Consider the following 25,695-nt stretch of genomic DNA (forward strand, 5'->3'; position numbering starts at 1 on the left):
GTATGACTGTCTGAAATGAAATGTTGTTTTAGGTCGAGCGGACTGTTTCACTTGGCACAAGGCACCGGTTCTCAGTTTTCCATTTAGGCAAGGAAAAAAAAAAAGCTTATAGCATACAGGGCTATACTAATAGGAGCATCACTTGCACATAAAGGGAAGTGATCCTTCTACTATTCAGCACTGATGAGGCTTTACCTGGAGTGCTGTGTCTGGTTTTGGATACCACACTTAAAGAAAAACGTGGACATATTAGAATGAGTCCAGCAGAGAGCAAACAATTATTAGAAATTTGGGAAACATGATGTAAAAGGAAATGCTAAAACAACTGGCATTAATTTAGTCTGGAGGGAAGAAGATGGAAGGAGGATTTGATGAGTCTTCAAATACCTGAAGGGTAGTTATAAGGAGGATGGCGATAAACCAGTGGTGTTCACCCTTTTTGCCCTGGAGGCTGGATGATTGGTACCCAATCCCTCCAAGGGTTGGATCTGTCCAGTAGGACCAATGCAGCACATAGGGCTCGATTCACCTATGTGGGAATAGGGGGTGTGACCTGGCCCCAATCTAGGGTGGAGGTTGGAGGGCAAGGGGACAAAAGGAAGGTGGCCCAAACACATGGGACTTGGGAATTCAGCAGCAGGGGAGAGGTGGCAGTATTAATTGCTGCTGCTCCCCTGCTACCAAACTTTGACCTATGGGGAGCCCTGCAAGCTGGATGACATGGCTCTACAGGCCAAATCAGGCCTGTGGGCTGAGCAAACTTGTTGCTTGTGACAAGAAGCAACAGTCCCTTCCAACCTAACTTTTTTATGATTAAAAGATGAGCCATTTGAGAACAGGACAAATTTAATCTCAGTTCATCCAGGAGTAAATTTACCAGTGCTGGGGTGGGGCTTAAGCTGTTTTCAGGGGTTACATCATGCATTCACAGATGGACTCACCATAGGTTAACTCATTTAAGGTTAAAAGGGAGGTATTTTGCAACTATGAGACACGTGTACTTTTCTTCATTCTGACTAGAACATGCTTTTCATGACAAAAAAAGAAACAAAATAGCCAGGTTTTCCTGTTTAACGTTTTTATGGACATTTCTCCATGCACATTTTAAGCAAAGCTACTTCTTTTAAAAAAAAGGAAAAGAAAAGAGGATTGCTTTTGATGTCTTAAATACTTCTGCAACTCCAGGGGCCTGATTTTATGCTTCTGCATTATGTTTGTCTTACACATTTTTAAGAATGTTGCATGTACCATTATGGGCCAAACATGTGTTCCATTTGGAACACTTCTTGGTATTGTGGTTAAAATACATCCCATTGCCAAGAATAAAAGATAAAAACAATCTGGGAGAAAAATGAAAGAGAGGGATAACTCATATTAGTGTTTGAAGAGCTTAGATATCCGTGCTATTTTATTCTTACTTCACAAATTGACTTCATAAGTAGCTCTTCCTTTTCATTTTTATATGATACATTTTTGAGCAAACAGACAAAAATGTTTTCAATTAGATTTAACAACGTTCTTTCAAATAAGTTCTATCATTTTACCATTTTTGACAGGACAGAAACACTTTTAGGATAGATTTGCATTTTATAGACTAACCAAAGTAGATCGATCTCTCTCTTTCTCCCCCTCATACCCTTTATCACACAAGCTTTCATGAGCTGAATGCAAATCTACCATGCCTTTCTTGCTTCGCACAGGTTTTTGAATGATTAGTGAACATTTCTGCTTCAGGTCAATGGAAGGTTGTTCAAAAGGCAGAAATAATATTTTTCAAATTGTTAGTAAATACTATTCTATTCCATATTTTAAAATAAGACCAAGAATATAATATTAAGTTTTAAAAAAATCAAATGAAAGGAAAGGGAATATGGCTACCTGCATTACATCAGTCACATCAATGAAATTAGTTCCTGGAAATTTTATATCTTCCTCTTCATAATGTTCATGTTCTGGAGTCTGATAAACAGAATTAAAGTGTTACAAACCTTTCATTTAAAATTTAATTGTAAAAAAACTCACACTGAGAATATGATCAAAGTCCACCTCTTTACAAACTAATTAGATCCTAACCTCCAGTGGAAAATTGTTTTACCCTAACAGCAGAACAAATTTCTCACACACCAGAAGCAGGAAATATATAGTTACTCTAAGCAGATTTTAGTTAGCAACTTCTATACCACTGTGCCTCTGCAGATTTGTTGGGCTTAAAAATGTGCATATTAACTGCAGTACAAGATGAGAGTGTATTTTATTTAACATGTCACATGGTCACCATGAGGTAGAAGCACACATGCTGAACAAGGGATGAATAATAAGTATTTAAAAGTTATCTCATTCAGTTCCTACTGTTCACCCTGCGCAATGAATAAGGCATGTGATCCCATTAACCACAAGTTTTAGTTTACAGCCCTAACATTCTTAAAACCATTTTCTGCACAGAATTCATGTACAGCCTTCTCACCTTCTAAACACTCCAGGAAAGCTACTGAAAAGTTACGGGAGCAAGATTATGATCTAATATATACAAAGGCTAAAGAGGGCAATTTGGGCCAGCTAATCTGACTTCCAGCATAACGCAGGCCCTAGAACCTCACCCACTTATTAGTAATTTGCCTGTGTGCTGGTGCATAAGAACACAAGGCTGCTCCTTTCTCCCATGCCAGCTACCTCATTTCATGAATCAAAGTGCAACATGGTAGAAGTAAAGCAGCTCCACAGGGCCATTACTCCTTACCCTGTGCAATTAGACAGGGAATGGGCATCAGGATGAAGCTTTTACTCCTCTCTGAGTTAATGCAGCTGCCAACACAGATGGGAAGCAACCTACTAGTGCTATATAGCCCAATGGCAGATTACTTCTTTGTCCTCAGTACTCTCCCTTGGTTGTTACTGCGGTGGAGCACTGTTGTATCACTCCTTCCTCAGGGCTAGAGGGAAATTAATCTTCATCTTCCTAAAGACTGGTCAACAAAAAGGAGCTCAGAAATCATAACAACCAGTTCTTTTTTCTGCTCCTGAGTGAATCTAGTTTCCCTAGTAATGAAGGAGCATGGACTGAAGTCATTTCCCAGTAACTGAGGATTCATTCACTCGTATCCACTTATTGGAACCAGTTCCAACTCATGCATGTTTCGAGTAATACCTGTATCTGAGTGCTGACAGGAGGGAGTGCTGCTTCTGAGTGCAGAGATGCCTCATTAAGGCTCACACTGGCACTGGAAATACTGTCGATATCTACATTCGGCAACACCTATGAAGGGAAAACAAAAATATCCACTGAAGTCTCCCTTAGTCTGCTTCTCTTCGCTTAAATTGTGTGTGGGAACATGAAGCCCAAACCACGCCTCAACTTTCTTCTTTCGTCTAGTCTTCTACCATTAACCTCAGCACAAGGTCCCCTCTTTGTTGTACCTGACTGAGACTGGATTTTAACAGCAGACTCATTTTAAAAAGAAGAAACACTCTGCGCTCTCCTCCCCTCCTACATCAACTTCTCCTGATCTCCATTTAGTTTAACAACCTGACTTTTGACAACTATGCTAGATTGTTACCTCACTGACATGCAGCATGACTTATGTGTCAAAAACACCTCTGCCAACTTTATAGAATATGCCTGATGAGCCAATTCATGCCAAATACACAAGATCCTGAGACTGACTTAAAAGGCATCTGATTTGACTTATATGTGCATGGCCTTTTTCTTTTTTTAATATATGTTAAGCACAAACTGAATATTCATTTTGTATTTTCCTAAAGTCGAAACACTACAGTACAGATATAATCTACGTACTAGTACAAAAATACAAAACTATTATGGTTATGTTTTTTGCACTGACAAAGGTTTTCAAAAAAGTTATGCAAATGGATCAAAGGGAAAATGAAGTACTAATTTAAGTGTTTAGTAAAACATCTTCACTTAAAACATTAAAGACTAAACTGGACAAAAACAGTAAAAATGTGCATAGATGGGAAAAGTAGCATATTAGCAGGGGGGTTAACATCTTCAATTAATTATGCTGTTTATCTCTGAGCTTCATGATCTAAACTAGTTGTGTTTAAAACTGAGGTCACGAGGAAGATATTCCCAGCATATTTTGGCCTTCAGTTTGATCCTTCAATGAATCCAAAATACTGAACTTGTAATAAAACATTCCTTTTCATTTCCATGACAACAAGCTTGTATCACAAACATAGGATTAGGACATCAATGGCTGATTATTCAGATGGAAAACTGTTAGGAAGAAAAGCATATTCAAAACAAAAGTCTTAAAGGGCAAATCATTCAGCTGAATAAATTGCTATTTATATTAAATAATCTTTTTCAAATTTGCTCCAGCATGAAAGTCTCTCGGTAAAAATATTCTGCGTAGGGCATTATCTGGTCACATGGCATGTATTTATGGGTGCCTTGGTTTCCCCAACCCCAAATAATTCTTTTATTCTGGCTACATAATAAAAAATATGTTAAGAGTCTCCAAAAATATAAACCATAAAGTGACTACAGTTTGGATGATACTATTTTATGGTAGTGATAGCAAGAGAAAAAGCATTCACCAATTCCCAATCATTAAGTTAAAGATGGGGTGAACAATCACGTCTAGCAGCACTGATGTATTAAACACTGGCTGGAACTTCCATATTCACTAACACAGCAATTGGCTTTTTCCCCTCCACATACCTGTACAGTGAGTTTAGGAGGATCCTTTTTTTCAGATTTCATCTCTACTACTGCTACGTTTGGTTTTTTCACTGTCTGACGCTGTAGTTTTGGAAGAGTTGGGGGAACAGAGGTAGTCACAGTGACAGGGTGAGATTTGCTTATAATTACTCCTGCAGGCTGTGGTGAGATGCCATTAACCCGTGTTTGACCTAGGGGAAGTCAAGTAAGAACAAAATAAATATAAAAATCAATTAAATAAAAGTTTCTGGGTTTTTCAAGTTTTGTTGAAGCCAAATTTTCAGTTTAACAGCATAATGAAGACATATCCCATTACCACTGGTCAAAATGTAGTTTTTTTCACTTAAGGTTTGCACATTTTTTTTGTTCTTGTATTAACTTAAATAATATGTCTGGATATTTTCCCTACTGCACTGCAATCATTCCACTAACTACAGTGACACCTAGTGCTGAGAAACAAAATACCTGCAGTAATTTGAATTGCTTAATAACTCAGGTCCCCATAACTGTGCCTTTCCCTACACCAATGAGTCTCCACCTTTTTGGACACAAGGCACCTCTCCATAGCGTTTGTGAATTGAGCAGCATCCATTTTCAAAAACGAATTAATATACCACAGTGCTTACTTCCTTGCAGAAGCACCAGGGAGTGTGGAGGGAGGAATGGCAAGGGATTTGCCAAGCAGTAACAAGCCTGAGCCTGCAATTACATGCTTATATTCTCATACCTCAGGGCACCTACAGGATCTTGTGGCACCCCTGGGTGCCACACTATCCTGGTTGAGAATCACTGTACACAGCCTCTCCTCATTTTCCACTATATATTTAACACACAGGCCAGCTAGCCAAGATCTGAGCACAGGTCAGTGCATGACCCCTCCAGCTTTGATTTCAGTTCCTCCTTCCTGTGTCTATATCTTTAGGTGTCAACATTGACCTCTCTCCATGCACAAACAACACTCAGACTAGAACTGCTTGCAAGAGGAAATCCTCTTAGTGGTGATCAATACAGAATGGTCAGGTTGGTATGACATTACTGGGATGGCTGGCTAGACAAGATCGATTTAATCTACTTTTGTCACTGATACATACTTAGTTTTACAGAGTACTCTGGTCCTCTGTTAGGAGGAACTTGCCTGACAGAATAGGTATCAGGTGCACTCAAATGAGCAGCACAAAGGCGTACAAGAGTATTAGTTAGGACAGTGCATGGCCAGAAGATGCACTGAGTCTCCACTGGCTCTGCTAGAGGAGCTCCTGTACAGATGCATTAGAATTCAAAACTGACCCCCCCCAGCAGAGTCCCAAGGGAAAGCACCTGTGAATCTCCACCCATAAAGCAGCCATCACTGATACAGAAAAGCGCAAGGTGCAGCTCCCTGATGCAGCGAGGATTAATTGGGCCCATACAACAGATTGCGGTTTTATTTGTTCTTACCTAAAGGAATAGCCATAGGAATCAGGTGACCTTCAAGTGGACCACAAACAGTAGGTGCTTCTCTACTGGGGCTGAAGAGATACTGATTTTCAGGAAACGGTGCAGAAAGCAGATGCTGTTTCTTAGGACTGGTTATTATTTTCTGCATGGAACAGCTGGTTTGTGTTCTTGCTGATTTTACTTTAGTACCTGAAATAAAATGTCAACAACTCTTACAACTCTCACAAACATACAAACACATGCTAAATCATGGGTTAGTATAAGCTTATGTAATGCAATTTGATTCCCATGATTAGGCATAGACTTTACAAAAATAAGATACGGCCAGCCAATGATCTACAAATGAATAAATGCATAAGTAAAGACATGCTATATCTCTCTCTTAGTAGTGAAAGCAATGAAGATGAGGCTAAATTTACAAAACACTGCATAACTAAAGTCTGACAAGCAGCGCACAAATAAATTCAGAGATGTAAGGAATGTACATGAGGATGCCAGTCTAGGTTAGCACTAAGTGCAAGTCAGCATGTAAAAAGGAAGTCTTTAGTGACATGCCAAATTCCCAGGTAGTAATGTAGTAAGTGAAATGAAGGGCTAGGTGAATTAGTGGATTAGTTCTAGAATAAGGAGCTATTCACTGCCGTGTCATAATCAGACCAGTTTAGCACTTCCTGAAAACTGTGAGCGTCAGACAGCTAGCTGTTGGGTGAGTAGAGGAACAGTATCTAAAACAACACACACAGATTTTCCACACTAAAACACACGCATTTCATGGCACCCTTGCCTTGAGTGGCTTTTCTTTGATCTTTAATTTGCACAGTACTCAAAATCAAGCAATCAAACAGCTACAGAAAGAGTGGGCAGAATATGACAGGCACGTAATTCACAAAGGAAAAAGAGAAAAGCCGAACAAGGATTCTATTGTTCAACATCCCAAGTAGTGAGGGGAAGAGGAAAACCTCCATTTAAACTAATTAAACAGAAGATTTTAATTCCTGAGGTTTTCCTTCCATTCAGCTAACATTTAATAAAAATTTTAAAAATCTTAACAAACAGAAACTACCTTGTTTGAAATCAATGTGTACAGAGGCATGGTTAGCTGTATTCATCTGGAGTCAGGCAGAAGGTACTGCAGAACAGCACCTTAGAGACTAACTGGTTCAGAGAGGCATGAGATTTCGTAGGCAACAACCTACTTCACCAGATGGTTTTGACTTTCATCGGGGTAATCGCATCTAATCCCCTGCTATTACAGGCTACTGTCACATAAGTAGGGATCTACTGAACTCGAGGAGGTGGCTGGCTAATTTCATGAGCAGATACTGGGGACAGCCGCCATTTTTGCAGGCTGAGCACAGGAGGGCCCCCCCCCCCACACCTCCAATTGGCCAAGGGACCCTGGCAGTACCACCCCTCCCCACAGATTGCCACATGGTCCAAAACCACAGGTTAATTCCCCTGATTAAGCCCAGGGAAGCCATTAACCTACATGTTATTAAGCATGGATTAATGGCTTTCCTGGGTTTAATCAGGGTAATTAATCCATGGTTTCAGGCCATCCCCAAGCAGTAGGCTCCATGATTTTGGTGGGCTTGCTACAAATTTACTGGCAAGCAAGCCCACCAAAATTGTGGAGCCTGCCATTGTTCATGGAACCTGCCCAAATTTGTGGTTTCTGTGAAAATCATGCAATCACAAATTCGGTAGGTCCTTACATATAAGCCCTTTCAACACTGAACCTAGAAAGTGGTAATTCTATCATGGAGAATAATCTCATCATGTGGTCCTAGAAGAGCTAGTGAAATCTTTGCATGTCCGAATAGGAGAGGAACAAATAGGAGTTGTAGGGGAGATCTGACATCCATACATGACATAGATAAGACCAATGCTGAAATCCACTCCTAGTAGTCGTGTTTTAAAAAGGATATTGGAAAGCTGCATGCAGAAAACAGGCAAAGTGATGCAAGTGCTATATCATGCATTATGATGAGGGAATTAAAGAGCTCAACCTATTCAGTTTATCAGAAAGAGATTGAGGGATGACTTGATTACCATGTTTAAGTACCCCCACAAGGGAAAACACTAAATACTAAACTAAAAAAGGGGAATCAAAGCTAAAAGCTGAAGTCAGGCAAATTCAATTTAGATCAAGCCTGGGAGCCATTAACCCCTGGGACAAACTGCTAATTAAGTAAGGGATTCCTCATTTCCTGATACCTTCCAATCAAGACAGTGCACCTTTCTTCAGGGGCTGCCCTAGCCAGGCAAATTAAGCTTTGTCAAATTCAAGTTACTGGATCCAGAACAGAGAAAAATGGCTGCAATTTCAATGGTCTCTAACATATCCAGAGGGTCACGCTAGGTGATCTAGTGAACTCTTCTGACCTTAAACTCTTCAAATCTATGAGCAAGAGCAGAACATTGCTGTGTATCCACAGTGCAGCCAACTGAAGTAATTGCAGAAACAAGGTTTTCACAGCAAGAACAGTTAAGTACTGTACATGCTCAGCATAACATTTTCAACAGCTTTTAACCTTCCCTTCCTCTTGAAAACCAAAAAAATTACTCAAACATCACCAAAAAAAGGATTTCTGCTGAAACATATGGCAAGCGCAAAATTTTTCATTTGATTTTTTTCAGTTACAATTAACCACGTGAAAAAGCTTCTAAAAACAGACAGTAAAATCTTTACTCATTCACAAAACCCCAAATTAAAAAGGGATGGTTCTTTTTATCCCAGCTTCCAAGAAGAATTCTTGGTCTGCTATCAGACAGAAACATGTGCGCCAAAAAACGTTGAAAATAGGTCCCCCGATGGCCACATCAATCTTAACTAATAACAGACTTATTGCAACACTAATATAAAACAAGCTAAATATATATTACTATAACAAAAGTGAGTCATCTTAAAGCTGCATTTGCTGGATATGCCTAGCATATGTAGTCCATATTTCTGAACCATAAAGTAGGGATGACAGCACCCAAGTCACGTAGATTTCCATCTTCACCTTAGCTGATAGTTTGCTGTTATTCCATGTACATTCCTGTAATAGCCTGAAATTCTTAGCTGCTTTTCCGATTCAGCCAGTTCAGTCTGAAGGTCAAGATCCCTCCTCACTGTAGAACCCAAGTAGCAAAAACTGTCAACACCACCAAGAGATTTATCCTCTAGGGATGTCAGGTATTGGTTCTTCCACCCCTTGGTACATGATCAGTCTTCTTGAGACTAATTGCCAGCCCGATGCTCTTGCATGACTCAGAAAATCTGTCCAAGATTTTACAGGGAAAATTCACTGTGGGCAACCAAGGCCACGTCATCTTAAACAGAAAGTCTCTCAGAAGCAGTTCCTTCTCCTTAGTTTTTGCTCCAAACCTTGCAATGCTGAACAAACCTCCATCTAGTCTGGCTTGAAGATAAATGGCCATCACTGCTGTTCTTCAATGCATGAAGAAGCAGGAATGAAAAGTGATGTTAAAAAGAACAGGGGTTAAGACACACACCCATTTCACCTCATTATTGATGTCAAAGTCTTTTGATTCTTTGTTTTCATATACTAGAGTTACCTTCATACCTTGATGTAATGAGCAAATAATGTTCAGTAGTTGGGGGGGACGACACAACCCAGTTTCTTCAGAACAGTAAAAAGGCCCTGTCTGTTGAGTGTATCAAAGACCTTCATCAGATCGATGAAGGATATGAGCAGTGGTATTCGTTTTTCTCTACACTTCTCTTGCAGTTGCTTGACTTGAAAATTTCATATTAATGGTAGAGCGTCCCAACCAAAAACCACATCGACTTTCAGGATAGATTCCTTCACTTAGAGACTGCAACCTAGGGAGCATGATGTGAGTGACAGTTTTTCCAACAACGTTCAACAGGGAGATAACTCCATAGCTGGCACAGTCGTTTCTGTCCCCTTTGTTTCTGTACAGTTGTGCAATTCAATGCATCTTTGAAATCTTGTAGTATTGCTTCCTCTTTCCAACAGAGCAATATAATTTCATGGAGCTTTCGAAGGAATTCATCATTGCCACACTTGTAGAGTTCAGCAGGCAAACAGTTGTTGCCAGAAGCTTGTTCCCAGGAATCAATTTAATGGCCTTCTGCAAATCTTCTAATGTAGATTCAGTGTCTAAATCCATCATAACTTCTAACTGTGGTAATTCTTCAAGCTTTTCGTGTTTGATTTCAATCTCACTGGAGTACAGAATTCAATATTTTTCAATCCAACACAAGAGTTGTTTTGTAATCAGTAATGGCATTTCTATTTAAGCCTTTCAGCAGACCTGTTTTCTTCCTGACTGGACCAATTGCTCATTTGATACCTGTGTCAGTCCACAGCCATCACCTGCATCAGCTACTTTCTGAATATCATTGCAGTCTCAGTCAAAAAGCTTGGGCACACCTGTTGGCCTCCTTTTGCATTTCTCTTCAAGCCTTCCTCAGATTTCCCAGGGCTCTGGTGTTGGGAGATTTCTTATAGCTGGTTAGCATTGTCCTTTGGTTCTCAACCAGTGGTGGAAGGGTGCTCTTCAAACCAATCTGCATTTTTCTTCCATGTTTTGCCAAATGCTGTTATAGCAGCATTGTGCATGTTAGTTTTTTAAGCTTTCCCAAGCCTCGGTGGCTAAATTGTTAGGTAAACCTGCTTTCACAACTTTTGTATTGAACAATCTGCATTTTTCTATGTCCTTAGTTTGGCTGATGTCTACCTAATGACATCTGGTAGCTTTGCTATGGTAGATCTTTTTGACAATGATTCTGATTTTGCAGCAGACTAAGACACAGTTAGTGTCACAGTCAGCATTGTGATAAGACCTCTTATGCAGTTTATGGTCATACCCAGGGCCAATTACATACACACACACACACACACACACACACACACACACACACACAACTGCATCTTTGGCAGTTACACACATGTGCACACGCTAACTGGAGTTCTGACACATACACAGGTCTGTGTAGTGTGGTACATAAAGTCTAGAAGGGGTACTACCAGTGTGCAATTCCACCAAGAGAAAAAAGAACTATGCCTAATACATGCAAGAAAATTACTTGTAAGATTAAGAATTTACTAATTTCAATTGTTTACGCCATGTTTGTGATTTGCAGTCTTAGAATACAGGGAATCACAACCAGCTTAAGACCTACGTATCAAAGTCTTTATATGATCCCACCACTGCAGCATCCCACAGAACAGCAACTCACAACCCCTCAGCCCCTGTTTTATCCCCATGACACTCATCTAGAAGTTATCGTTTTTCACTTTTTTTTCTGATAAGGCACTAAGGTACAGAGGGATCAAGGCAATAAGGAATTCAAATGTCTTAAAAACCAGTCAAATGCTACCATTACCTCAGTCTAAAGCTACCAAAAATGGAAAGTTTAGGAGCATAATACCTCTCTAAAGAAGCTCTGGTTACAATAAATGTTCATTAAAATGACAATATTTTTGTTTTCCACTTCCTCTTAAAGAAAAAATAAACCTGTCTGTCTTTAATTACCCTCAGGATATAGGGAGACAAATAAACTTGCAAAGAGTTCCCAACCACAGGAAGAAAGAGAGAGAGAGAGAGGTGTATGATTTTATTATAGCATACAGGCTGCTGCTGTGCTAAACCCAACTCAATGACTTAAAAGAGAATTGCTTTTGGTAAAGGCTAGCCAGAGTTCATACCATCTTCAGGCTTTTAAAGTGCCTATTTATCACATTCAGAGGTTCTGAAAAATTAAACATTGTGCGAATCAAGCATTTGGGGACAAAAAAAAATGAAAGAACCAACAAGAATCATACCTTAAAGCACATGACTGGTTTATTGCGTGCAAATAATACCTTTATACGTAAATGAAATTACTGAATTATGCAAGCTGCTCATAGAAAGCAGCTAACATTGTGTCATACATTGTTTTTAAAACAGACATGCTGAACATGACTGATTTTGAGTATTTATATAGCACTGATTGATTGGCCCCCCAAGAGAGACTGTGACCATCTCCACGGGAATAAAGTACCATAGAAGCATAAGAAACATGTTCCTATTTAAGACACAGCAAAAATCAGACCTACTGATTAAATATTCTTTTAAAAGAGTTCTGCTTCAGGACCAAATGTTAGGAGCCACTATACGCTTTTCTTCTGACAACGTGAACAGGGTGATCATTTAACACAGTATAACCTCATGACTCTGGCATGCTCAGGACCGAGCACCTGCTGGAAATTTGAAAACTCCGGATTTCTGAAACCAAAGCGACGGCCGGTCCCAGAGCAGTGGCCGCACACGAAGCAGCAAGGCAGGGTGGTGGATGGTGGTGGTAGCCGCTGCATGCAAGCTTCCCCCTCCACTGCTCAGGGACCATCCGCCACTACTCCGCAATCTAGTGTAGTTTTTCAAAGTACCAGATTTTTGAGAATTCTGGATATTTGATATCCGAATTTATGAGGTTATACTGTATACCATTCCAAAAGACACCACGAAAAAAGGGAAATGTTCTTCATTTGCATAATGACATATTATGAATTACATATTATAATACATATTATGGCTTTAAATGGCAAAATCTGCTCTACAAGAAGGTTTTTCAGACAAATCAGTCTCCAGTCTTCTTCTTACTTTCACTTTACTGAAGTGACAGAAGCCACATTATTCAATTTGTCCCACTAAAATGAGTATTACAGCCTACAAACAACTTTTTAAAAATAGTTAAATAAAACTACCATATATATATTTTAGGAAACATAAAAAGTAAGCTTACTAAGGTTTGCTTTACATTGTAACTGATTTATTAAACAAAGCGAGTATCATCTGCAATGAATAAACTAAACTGACTGATGTATATAGGGACTAGAAACAATGTTTAAGAACTAGCACAGTGATTCTCAACCCAGATGCATGGCACTCCAGGATACCTTGAGAAAGGTTTAAGGGTGCCGTGGGGTGTCACACAGATGTTCTCTGTTAGGTGTGAAAACATGATTTACAAAATAAGTTCAGGGATTTCAAACAGGACTCCACAATACAAAGAACATTCTGACCTGCTGCGGGCTTTCTAAGTTTTTTGCAATGGAAGAATTGCTCTAGTGTTTTTGTGTAGTAAAAGAAATAAGGGAAAACTAAGAGCTGGCATTTCTTAGAAGGGCCTGGAGTCTAATGAGTGGTGCTTTCAATCTAACAAAGCTCAAAACCACTGAATTAGCAGATCTCAAACTCCCATCTCATTTTTATTCACAGACTGGAAGAGAAAAAAAAAAAACCCAAAATAAAAAACCAGAAGCTTTCCTGGTCTATGAACTGAGTTGGTTTCTTAATTATAAACGAACAAGTCACTGGGCTTGAACTAGCCAGATGTAAACTGAAAAGACAGCAAAAACCTCCCTGTACCTGCCCCAGTGACAGCTGCGTCAAAAGCTGGTTCAGGAGTCAGACTCTGTTTCCAGATACCTCACCAGTGATTTCTACCACAAGACCACAAATATACTGTGAAATAACAACATTTTTATTTAAATAATTTTAATAAACAGTATGTTTGTACCTGAACATAGGCTGTCAACTTCCCATTTTATTTTACATAAATACTTTACTTTTAAAAATAAGGCTCATTAAAAAGAAAAAGAAAAAGAAAAGTCATTACTGATTTTATGTACCCTGCATTAAATAAGCTTAAGTGCCCCAGCAGTGAGTGGGTGCTTGAATCTTCTATCTGCAGTTCCAAAAGGCAAACCTGGAAAGAGTGACGAAGTAGACGCACGTTTTTGTAATTTAAGCATTTACATGAAGGGATCACTTACCTCTTACACATTCTAGCACTTTTGGTCTTTGAGGTTTAGATTTAGGAGATGGAGAATTGAATCTGAGATATGGTGCCTTTTTAAGTGTGCTGCGGTGGCCCTGGTAAATGGGTTTCCCATAAACCTGAGACAGATACTCTTCATTTGGTACCATTACATTAGTTTTCACATGTCCCTGAAAAAAAGAAAATGCATTTTATAAACCAGTCATTATGAAGGCCTAAACCTGTAAAATTACTGTTGTACCTACCTACCTGTTCTAGTTTTGTGAAATTCTATAGAAAAATAAGTAATTATGGGTGATTTACACATGCTCTGGGTTGGGGGGGAGGGGAGGGGGAAGAGGAGGTTGCACTTTAACTAGACCAGCTCCTACAGCCAATCTAATTTAAGTGCCCACAGCATCACATGTATTCAGCGTCCCACACTTCAAAATGGCAGTGGGGACACTTTAACTAAAGCTTGTTTGAGGAGCTGTAGTTCAAGCACCCTCCCACTGACATTATGAAGCATGGGGATGCTGAATATGTGATGCAGAGGTTGCTCAAGTGTGCAAATTAGCACTCTCCAGCACTCAATAAATAGAGTCTGCTCCAATGCCTGCTAAATAGCACGTGTCAGAGCAGACATCCAGCACATATAAGTGTCCCCTGTAGTTCTTTCAAAACATTTTCACTTCATGTCATGACACATCCACATCTTTTACTTCCTAGAAGTTTCATGAATTAACAGTCAACGTGCATAATTATTTTTATATCAGTTATTACCCATTTGTTAACCAACTCTAACTTGTGTTACTACATATAAATATCTATTTATCTATATCTATGCATCTAGACAGATATTTAGCAGAGCACTCAACAAGACTTTCCTTACAATGGAAACTCAAGGGAGGGAGCTATGTTTTTACATGCATGTCTGACAATTTATACTGAAGTAATGCACATAGCCCTTTAAGTAAAGCCATGTGGCTTTATTGCAAATTGTCAACTATTAAACATATAGCATGAGCTCTGCTCCCAAACTAAAGGAGAAGTATTTGCCTTACAAGCAAACATTTTATTTTCTGTAAAAGAGAGAGCAGGACGCACTGATAGTTCTGATCTGATTCTCTATTGGAAACTGATGTATAGTTATTACCAGAACAGCGGGCAAATTACTTAGGATCTCACCTCTACCCTTTCTTCTTTATTCTGCAGACTCTCAGAAGAAGATTCAAGTCTTGAGCTCTGCCTTATAAAGTTCTCCCCCAACTGTTTGTGAACAGGCTTGGCTGCAGATAAAGACTTCTTTGTCAAGGATCCTTGGGCTTTTTGATTTTTTGTTTTAATTTCTTTCTTGGTTTTCATATCCCTGATGTTCTGAGTTCTCTTGATCCATGGAGTCTTTTGATCTTTTTGATCATATTTTGTTTGTTCATACTCATTTCTTGCCATTTCAGCCTGATGATAAAACATAAACATTGTAAAAGGAGACTTTATCTCCAAGCCGATCAGGAGAGGCTATGGACAACTTTGAAGTTCTGACAATTGATCTGTGTCTCATGCTAAGCAGTAACTGTGACTCAGTGATCTTCATTAAGCAAAGCTAATTTTAAAATGTGTGTGAACATTTTGTCAGGTCAAGATATAAACCAACATAATACACAGTGCCCCAAAGTTTTCACCTTGAAAGTGAGCAGTATTTCTAAAAGCTCACATAAAAATATGATCATGTGAAAAACAAACGCAAGCGTTTTGTTTGAGCTATACCTGAATTTCCATGCTGATTGTCTTAATCCACTCATCTACAGTCTTTCTAATACGAATCTCTTCTAATACATCTCTGAAACACAAAGAAGAAAGTGCTATTTTTAAGTCACAAAATCCTCAAACAGTAAATATTTACTTCCTAGCTAAGTATTGACTTTTCCTGAGGGGTGTTTAAAACAAACAAACAACCAGACAAGGAAAAATAAGACTTATTCTTACTTTCTGAGCCCACAAATGTGTTGAAAGTGAATATACTACTTTCCCACTCCTGGGCTCTGCTCTCAGTATGTCGCTTGTGGAATGTCCCCTATTTCTGTGTGCTATGACTATTCAAATCTATCCCAAGTAAGTGGCAGGACATGAGATAAGATGGCATAATGGTTACATACTTTCTTGAAGAAAAGGTGAAGGGTACAGGAGAATATAATGTACGTCTAACTTTGCGGAAAAAATGAGCAGCTGAATATTATTATTTTAGCAAGAAATCATTCTTTACTCTGAAAAGCAATCCCCATGCCTGAAAAAAAACTTTACAAAAGGAAACCAATTGTAGGTTTTGTAATACGTAGGTAAAAGACAGCACCAGTAATACAACAGAAACCACCACCCAAATATATTTTGGATATATCATTTTATTAAGCAAGCAGTAAGTTAACTGAAACTAAAGTGGTCCAAAAACAAGAAAGGAAAAAAAAAAACCCAGATGAGAAAAACTGGGTGCTGTCAACAAGGAAACCAGTTCTGTAATAATAATGGTTAAAATCAGGATTCATGTCAAAAGCATGAATCAAAGAATAATGCACTGGGAAGAATGCATGGGTTATTGTATAGGGATGCTCTGCACATTGAACAAGCATAATTCATCCCACTTTTGCCCTCCTCATATCTGAGGAGGCTGACTACCATTTCAAGCACATAACTGAGTGCGTGTGTCCACACAGGCCCTTGTAGCTGCAATCCTGCTAAGGAGTAGCAATTGGAAAGGCAAGCAAACATTTAGAGCAGGACGGCCTGGGAAATGGATTGACAACACTTTACTACTGCAAAATTAAACAAAAAGATAAAGGGACAGAAAGTAAGGCTTTTGATCTGCTCTAGATCTGACGCTCATGCTGCAAAAAGATCAGAGTTTCTAAACTACCTCCAAAAACACTAGGGAAGGGGGAAAAAAATGGTTAGGAGGCCTGGTCTGAGATGCTGTGAGGCCAAGGGGTGCTACCACTCAGAAAGAACAACAATTACCAACCTTCATTTCAACCCTCTAGGATTCTCCACCATTTTTAAACCTCCCTTGATTGGGATGATTTAACTTGATGGGGAAAAAATAATTTTAAGAAATTCTGGAAGGAAGAATGGAAACTCAGAACTTGTCCTATCCTGTCCATGTAAGGCACAATGAATCCTGCTGCTGACGGAAAACTTAACTTCAACTAGCCTGGCAAAAAAACCCCAACCTCTAAAATGTCATCCTTTTTCATGCTTGACAGGACAAGAACAAAAACACAAATGACAACCTGACCTTACACGGTGAGAAATGAAAATCAAGTAGCAAATCGCCAGCAAGACTGGAACCATGACCCCTAGAAGAGATGTGCATGTATGCGAGAGAGGTTGACAGAGGGGTTAACAGAACAAAGATCTTTCAGTGCTGACTGAGCAAAAACAAGCTTAAGAGCCAACTCCTGCTGTAAAACAACGATCCCATCAACTCTACGGATATTAGCCTCAAGAAGAATCCTCTCAAAGCGGACAGACATTTCTCCCCACCTTAACCTAAAGCTGTTTATATTAAGTCATATGTTCAATTGTTTTGGTAGCAGAACTACATTGCTTTATGTGAAGTCTGGATTTGTTTGGCGTTTTTTTTAATTCTAGCACTGAAACAAGATCTAGGAGTAAGAAGTGATGTAAACCCTACTGAGAAATATTTCATACATGAGGTCTGGGGGAAAAAAACACTGAAAGTTCAAAGAAAGTCACCTCCCAATTACTGAAAAGTAGCATTAATAGGCTCCACAGGAGATCTCAAGAATTCTTGAACACAAAGTTAAGAAAACTGACACAGAAGCATGTGAAGGTGGGTTTCGATAGTAGTGTGGAAAATTAAGCAATATGATCCTACCGGTTTACAGTCAAGGCATTGATAAAGGTATACATGGCATCTCCGTCTTTTGCACGAATAATGGCTTCCAGATTTTCTTCAAGCATCTTTTTATTGTTTTGCACTCCTCTCAAAATCTTTTCAGCATCCTTCAACACAGATTTTGGAGCTTTAACTTTCTGAAGAATAGATGGCTTGGAGAGCTGATGCTGGTCAGGAAGACCAGGAGTGATAATGGGATTATTAGGCTAAAATTAAAGCAAAAGTATTTAAACATGACATCATTTTTCTACACTATGTAATTTAATTGATTTTACTGATAATCATCATCAATTCCAAGGCTCAACCTAGTAGTATTACAAGCACTTTTAGCCACCACTGACTTCGGCATAAATGAGGAGTGGTCCGTCTTGTAAAACTAAATCCTAGAGTGAAAGAAATGGAAGGAAATTTGAAATCCTCACAAATGTTTTTTTTTTCTAAAATACAACATACTCAGCATGAGAAGTAATGATAATAATATACCATTTAGAATATAAATATCAGATATTACACGTAAATCACACTCAAGTATCATTAATTATGAAAAATAAGGAACAAAATTTTCCCCCAGATATATGCATGTAACTCCTACTGGTATCAATCTGCTCCCAAAGATACCAGATAACAAGTTATCACATGACTCAAAAGCAACATATTTTACTGCCACAAGTAGGCAGTTGTGTTTTAATCAGGAGCTTAAGCCTGTGGAAGCCATTAATGGACACATTACTATTAGCAAACAACAATGTGGAGCCATCTGGCAATCTGCAGGGCCCCTCAGTCAGAGGTGTGGGGGGGCCCACTGCACTCAGCCTGTGAAAATGGCTGCCCAAGTCCTAGTCTCTCTGTGAAATCTGTTGGCAGCCCCCTCGATTTCAGCAGATGCCTAATTATAATACATTTATAGTTTTCCATGTATAGAAGCTAATCAGTGGAAAGCTGCCTTAATATTTGTCCTGTCCCATCCTCCCCACCACATTATACTGGTGGGGAAAGCAGCTGCTAGGAACAAGGGGCCACCCCTTGGTCCCAGTCCCCTGCTCCTGGCTGCTCTACCCCATACCTGTGCCTGCTCCCCAGCCACCTGCCTCCCCTGCCAGTGCCTGCCCCCTTGCTGCTTTCCCCCCCACTCCTTACTTCCCCCACACCTGTGCCCATCCCCGGCCACCTGTTCCACCATGCCTGCCCTTTTCCCTGTTCACCTTCTGCTGCAGCTCTACTCTGGCCCTGGGGCAGTCAGCAGCAGCAATGGCTCCAGCCAGCCCCAGCCCAACCTGGAAGAAACAGAAGTAGCTTCCAGCCAGGCCAGGTCAGAGCTGGAGACCCAAGATGGAGCAGAAGGTAAGGAGAAGAGGGGGCAACTGGAGAAGCGGCAGGCTGCATGGTCTCCCTGATGCTCCCCACAAGCAGGTCTCTTCCATTTCCCCTCAAACACACCCCATCTCCCCTGCACTCCCTCAACTGTAAGCCCCTCCTCTGACAAATGAGCCAAAACAGCCCCGAGCCTGGAGCCAAAGCCAGAGCTGAGATGCCACCTGCCCTGGGCTGGTATTCGAATTCAAGCAGAGACCTCCCGCAGGCTGATTTGTGGGGAGGAAACCTTATCTTAGATTCATGTAAATATAGTAAGCAAAACAGTTCTCAACCTTTTCGGACTTGAGGCACCCCTCCATAACTTTTGTGAATTGAGAGGTACCCAATTTCAAAAACTAATTTATATATTACAGTGCTTAACTCCTTGCGGAGGGGCTAAACAATACCTGTTGGGTTCAGGCAAGGACAAGCTTGAGCCTGCATTTACTTAGCTTATCGGCTTATCTCCTCACAACTCATAGCACCCGACAAAGGATCTGGCAGCAACTCATGTCCTGGCTGAAAATCACTGGTTTAAACCAACAGTTTTGAAACAATTTTAAAAAACAACTATACCTTAACAAAGTCATTCATGCTCGACTTCCAGGTCTTTGCTTCCTGAACGAGACAGAAAAAAACCACAGAGATGAATATATTTTGATCTAAATTCTAAAGAGACTATGGTACGACTAAACATCCCAGCATCCTTCCTTTGGGCAAGAAGAGTGTCCTCAAGCTCCATCTCCTGCATCTCACCTCAGCTTAGCAAAACACTCTAGTTTCAACCCTACTTCATTTGGAGTTAAAGTGAGCAATACAGCTCACTCATCTCAGCACAGGATTACACAGTATAGGATTAGGCACGTATAGTCCATGCACACTACTGAGCAGCAGCTCCCCTTCCTCTTTTAAACCAGATATAACATACATTTCTTCATCTGCTCTCTGTCCTTTTGGCACATTCCACTATGTAAATGTGACTTACTTCACTAAGGCCCTAGCAGATGTTAATTTAAACACAGTATAGAAGCTGAAGGATTTTTATTCCAGGTCCCATAAAGGTCACATGTCCTGCCATACTAGATGTTCAAAATCTGGCATGACAGGATGGTAATTTTTGGGACATGGGATCAAATTCTTCAGGTGTAATAGTATGCCCAGACCTTTAAAGGCTTGCTGAAAAGCCCGGCATCAGCTGCACACATGCCCTTCCAACTTGCCAGTGCTCCCTTCTCGCTAAGAAATTTAAGTGGGGTTGCGGGCAGTCCAGCATTAGGAGGTGGCTCCTGAACTGGGCTCCCTGAGCACCCTTTGACATGCCACAAGTTCAAATTAAAGTGTGATGCAAATCATCTACTAAGATGTTCCACATTAAATGTGCAATACTTCGGTGGCTGATTTGATATTTCTATTGTTTGATAAATTGGTTGAACGTGTAGCACGTTATAATCTGTTGCACTATTAACATGTTAATTGTTCAATAAGCGTAACACCTGCAAGGGGTCTATGCTTACTCCTTGCTCAGCCTCCCATCGCTTCCTGCCTTCCTATCCTGTACAGTAGTGTTTCCCAATTGGTGTGCCACAGCACAGTGGTGTACCATCAGAAATGAATAGGTGTGCTGCAAAATTTTGCCGCGGCAATGAGCTAAAATGAGCTCATAAGTATAGAGATGGGGAAAGCCTTAACAGGTCTCCTGCAGAAAAAACAAGATGCACAGGATCACTGAGGTGCTCCAGCCACTTGCTGTGGCTCAGGGGCAGGCAAAATACAGCACACGGGTTGATTCCGGCCCACGAGGCCATTCTATCCTGCCCGCAGGGCCCCTAAAAATAAAACCTGGCAGGCTCCAACAACAGCAGGACCCACCCGGCCCTGCCCCTCAGCTGGAAGCCCCAGCTGCAGTTTCTGGGCTGGGAGCACGTGACTGCCCCGGGGCAGAAAGCTCAGGTAAGTGGGGGCAGGGGGACCCCAGGCAGGGAAGAAGCGCAGGGGGGAAGCAGCCCCTCCCCGCCCCACACCCAGTGCCCTGCGCTGCAGCTGCTTGCAGCTCACAGGGGGCTGCCTGTGCCCGCTCCGGACAGCCCCATGTGGGCTGCGAGTGCCTGCAGCGCAGGACACTGGGCATGGGGCGGGGCCGCTTCCCCTCTGCACTCAGCTTTTCCCTGGGCTCCTTCCCTGCATGGCAAAAAGCGGCCCTGAGCTACAGGTATTCACAGCCCACGCAGGGCTGTCCAGAGCACGCACAGGCAGCCCCAGGCAGGCTGTGAGCGACTGCAGTGCGGGGCACCAAGCATGGGGTGGGGAGGGGCTGCTTTCTCCACCCCACTGCACTCAACACCAGCTTGTAACCCAGCCCCACTGCTAAGCTGGCAGTGGGACAGGTTACAAGCTGGTGCTGAGCACAGGGAAAAGTGGCCCCTTGCCTGCCCCGTGGCCAGTGCCCTATGCTGTAGCCACCTGCAACCTGCCTGGGGCTGCCTGTGCCTGCTCCAGACAGCCCTGCGTGGGCTGCGAGCACAGGCCATGGGGCAAGCGAGGGGCCATTTTTCTTGTGCTCAGCACCAGCTTCTTCCCTGCTGGTGAGCAGGGAGTCAGGGCTGTGCGCTGCCCCCCACCTGTACTGTGGGACTGGGGGGCAACTGGGTGTGAGTGGGCAGGGAACCAGTGGGAGCATGGGGCCCACACCAGTGTCCTGGGGCCAGTGCTGGTAAGGCCCAGAGCAGAGTGGCAGGAATGCAGGGCCCCAGCTGGCAGGGACTCTATGGAACCAGGCCAACTCCCCACCCTCCCTGCTGGTGCAGACCAGCCCGGCTCCACAGACCCCTGCCGGCCTGTGCCCCACTTTGGGCCCCACTGGTGCTGGTCCTGGGACATCGGTCCCAAGACATTGGGACCTTAGTCCCAAGATGGTGACCAGGGGGTGAGGCACCTGTCAAGGAGCGGGTCTACCCATGCAGCCCTCGACAGCCTGCCAAAACTGGGTAAGTGGCCCTCTGCCAAAAATAACTGCCCGCCCCTGCTGTGGCTTTTATGTCAAAGCTGTGGCTTTTATTTCAAGCGACTGGAGAAACAGCACCTTTGAAATAAAGGGTGCAACAAGCTGCTAATTAAGCAGACTGCAAACCACCCAGATACGAATGATGCAGGTTCTCCTGTAGTTCCAAAGCACTGCTGAAGTCCTGGCTCTCACATTCAACAGTAATGTTCATTGTTCTACTGCTGCTGCTATTACCTTTTGGTCTGGCCTTTTTGTAACTGAAGCAGTGCTATTGCCAAGGCCCTATGGGCTGCACAGTAAACCAGCTCTCAGTCTTAGAAATTAATTCTGCTAAGAATTACATTTTCTTTCTAGATGCAGTTCTGGAAACCAGCACTATTCTAAATAATTTCAGCACTGGCTTTTAAACTAACAAGTAGCTATTTGTCTTAATTTCTATCTCCACTGATGCCAGTGCAGAGCCATTCCAATATCTAAGGTACTTATTTCGCAGCAGAAGAAACTTATTTGTAACACCTCTAGCAGTACGTTGGAAATTGGACATTTCCCCAAAAAAGTAATTTGGAGGTTGGCAGCAGTGGCCCTATTTCCAGATATCGGACAGTAGCATTTCATTTTTTCAAATCATTATTTCATAGTTGTTAGAAGCTGGAAGGGATCTTACAAGTCATTGGGTCCAGTCCTCCTGCACTTGGGCAGGAAAGGTTGCTGGGGTCAGATGACTCCAGCAAGATGGGCATCAGGACACTTTCTCTTATCGTAATCATTAATTGTTCCATCAGTGCAGTCCACCTCTTTACCTGGAGCATGCCCTGCATCTCTCTTTTCAATTGACCAAGATCTTGAAGTAGATTGTCTGCTTTCTTCACTGTCTTCTCAACTGGACTGAAACCCTGGGAAGGGCCTTCAAAGGCAGGGAATGAGCCAGTACACTGGACGCCAGGCCTGCAGTGAAGAATACACTTTACTAAACTCTCAAAGCTTCTTGATTGACTTTAGAAATAAGTGTGAGGCAAAGATTTGTTAGGGCGTTATCTTTTATTGGACCAACTATGTAACTGGGATAAAGTTAGACAAGTTTTCAAATGCAAGACATACTTTGTCAGGTCTCCTTCAGAAATAAGTCTTATCTAACTAGAGTGTCTGAATATGGATTTAAACATTGCACAAGCTTCAAGCGCTTATTCAGAAAGGCAATTATTTCTTCCTCCAGAGGTCTTGCCCAATTACACTGCTTTTTGTGCATAGCAGTTACAGTGTTTTCCCTGGAAAAACAGCAGTGATTAAGTCAAATCTACCCTGTTAAATCGAGGCAATTTAAATATATAATTTAAATCTTCAAATGGAAATCCTTGATTTAAGTCATCAATTTTAATCAACTTTTTCAGTTGTGCTTTATTTTTCTAACAGGTGCATTCCTGTTTGGAATAGACACAGGCATTAAAACATGAACATTTACAACTAAACAGAGACTTTATGCTAAATTTGATGCAATGTTTTGCTACATAGGAGAGCACTTTATAACTAAATACATTTATCTGAGCAATTATATAGCTTAATATTTTCAGACTCAGTAATTTTGCATTTTTAGTGTGTTAGAAAATGATAATGATTCTGCTCATTATTTATGTCAAGCTGCTGTATTAGGATGGTAGCCAGGATTTAATTAAACACCTAAAACAGCATACAAAAATATTTTTATTGAACAAAACCGTCTGAAATGTTTTGGATATATAAACTTCTCCTAGCAAACCATTTTTCATATTGATTGAACAGAGGTATTAACTGTCACCAGGAAAGTAATTAGCACATAAGAACTGCCATTTACCAGATCAGACCATAGGTCTATCTTGCCAATATCTTGTCGCACAGTGGCAGAGTGGAGGCTGAAAGGGAACGTAAACAGGGTATGACACCCCATTTGCATTCTCCAGCAGTTAAAGTCTAGGAAGTTCTGATTCAGATGCTGTGCCCCTAACTCCCATGTTCAAAAGCTACTGATGCATCTTTCCTTCAAGTATTTATCCAGTCCCTTTTAAAACTCAATTTCCACAACCTCTTGTGGCAATAAGTTCCACGCTTTAACAGAAGTTAAGTTCTCATTCACATAATCCATAATTACTTTTTATTATTTCAAGTCAACCTGGGACAAAAATTCAAAACTGCCTTAATGAAAGTGACCAAAACACATCTGTCTACTTGTGCAGGTCTCCTAAAACTGAGTCTCATTAGTTCCTTAAGCATTCCTTTGAACAAAGATTAGGCAGGTCTGTGTTTCTCCAGGAGCTGAAAGCAGCACATTGAAAATCAAATCAATCAGATTTTGGGTATGAGACCGCCCAATATAAGCTCTGTGGAAGATCCTGATGAGAAAAATGAAGTTGTCTCCTTGAGTCAGAGACTGGGTCCCAGGTTTGTGATAACTCTGGCAATCACTTGTGGATTCCAGGACTTGTGCTACTGGTACACCAAATTATGCCCTTAATTCAGTTCCAGACCTACTGTGCCACATTTATAAAGCCGTATGTCAAAAATGTACTGCTTTTCTTCCTGCCAATTTCTTCAAAGCCTGTAGCCCAAGGTTTCTGATGAGTGCTCATGGATTCAGCATCTCTCTTTTTATCTGAATGTTTCAAGAGATTGTATAAATTTAAGCTTACTCTTTTTTTATATTAATTTTGATTTTGAGCAGGTTCACTGTTTAAAAAGAAACATGGTAGACTTTAGGTTCAAGAAAATGTAACCAAATTTTAAAAGGTAGTCTGAGAGGCAGGTACCGGGCCTCATGCACAGCAGGCATAAAATTGCTCAAACAGGGTAGCTGTGGATTTTATTGCCACAAGCAAACCCTGCTGTTGACCTAGTGCCAGTGTAGCTGGTTCCAGGTGGCTAATTTCCAACCTACTATGACCTGAGTAGCATTTCCAGAAGCAAGAACAGTCAGAGTGTTGTGCTCAAGAGATCTGGGCTGGCCCTTGGTGGAAGGTGTTACCAGTTATTATTCAACAAACCTAAGAGATCATGGAAATGCAAAGATATCTTACAGCCACCACTGCTCCCCTTTCTGGTCCTCAATCATGCACCCCTTCCTCAGACCCAAGGACCACGGTCAATACGTCATACATCTGTCCAAATCTTATTACAAATTTAAAAAGCTGTGTGAAAGGCTGTAATGATATTTATTTACCACTCTCTTCCAGAAGGCCTGGTCTTTTGGTTGGTGTTTAATGATGCCTTCTCAGGAGACTGCATTTGTCTCAATGGAGTTTCTTGAGAATTTAGAATCTGCTCCAGAAATTTCCCTCCACCTAGAAGATAAAAAGTTTACATTATGTTACCATTAAGCATGCATGGTACATTTTAGTGTTTTCTTTTCATTTCCAGAGGTAAATATTTAATTCACTTAAAAACTAACTATAAAACAGTATATAATGAGAGCAGTGAGGATACTTCAATGAAAAACTGTAACACTTTGGTTTTCGAAAAGGTGTATTTTATAGGATCAAACCACATTATGCATAAAAATATTGAAATAA

The 25,695-nt window shown here is 41.0% G+C and overlaps 1 protein-coding gene across 6 annotated transcripts in view; it reads right to left on the bottom strand.

The window, feature by feature from the left end:
* KIAA0586 (KIAA0586 ortholog) overlaps positions 1 to 25,695 on the bottom strand; it is a 118,370-nt gene that overhangs the window by 81,664 nt on the left and 11,011 nt on the right. For all 6 annotated transcript variants that reach the window (XR_002097595.1, XR_002097594.1, XM_019518396.1 and 3 more), the window contains 11 exons: positions 25,347 to 25,467; positions 22,960 to 23,104; positions 19,735 to 19,776; positions 17,785 to 18,011; positions 15,663 to 15,735; positions 15,084 to 15,353; positions 13,912 to 14,086; positions 6,119 to 6,307; positions 4,682 to 4,872; positions 3,146 to 3,253; positions 1,879 to 1,959 (listed from right to left, as the gene is read on the bottom strand). Coding sequence is in view for 4 of the 6 variants with exons in the window: in XM_019518396.1 (XP_019373941.1) it covers positions 1,879 to 1,959; positions 3,146 to 3,253; positions 4,682 to 4,872; positions 6,119 to 6,307; positions 13,912 to 14,086; positions 15,084 to 15,353; positions 15,663 to 15,735; positions 17,785 to 18,011; positions 19,735 to 19,776; positions 22,960 to 23,104; positions 25,347 to 25,467 (1,622 nt within the window). In the remaining 2 variants the exon portion in view is untranslated. The remainder of the gene's footprint in view (positions 1 to 1,878; positions 1,960 to 3,145; positions 3,254 to 4,681; positions 4,873 to 6,118; positions 6,308 to 13,911; positions 14,087 to 15,083; positions 15,354 to 15,662; positions 15,736 to 17,784; positions 18,012 to 19,734; positions 19,777 to 22,959; positions 23,105 to 25,346; positions 25,468 to 25,695) is intronic.

The sequence above is a fragment of the Gavialis gangeticus genome, unplaced genomic scaffold (genome assembly GCF_001723915.1).
Source record: "Gavialis gangeticus isolate Ggan-Ray unplaced genomic scaffold, GavGan_comp1, whole genome shotgun sequence".
In the NCBI taxonomy this organism is placed as follows: Eukaryota; Metazoa; Chordata; order Crocodylia; family Gavialidae; genus Gavialis; species Gavialis gangeticus.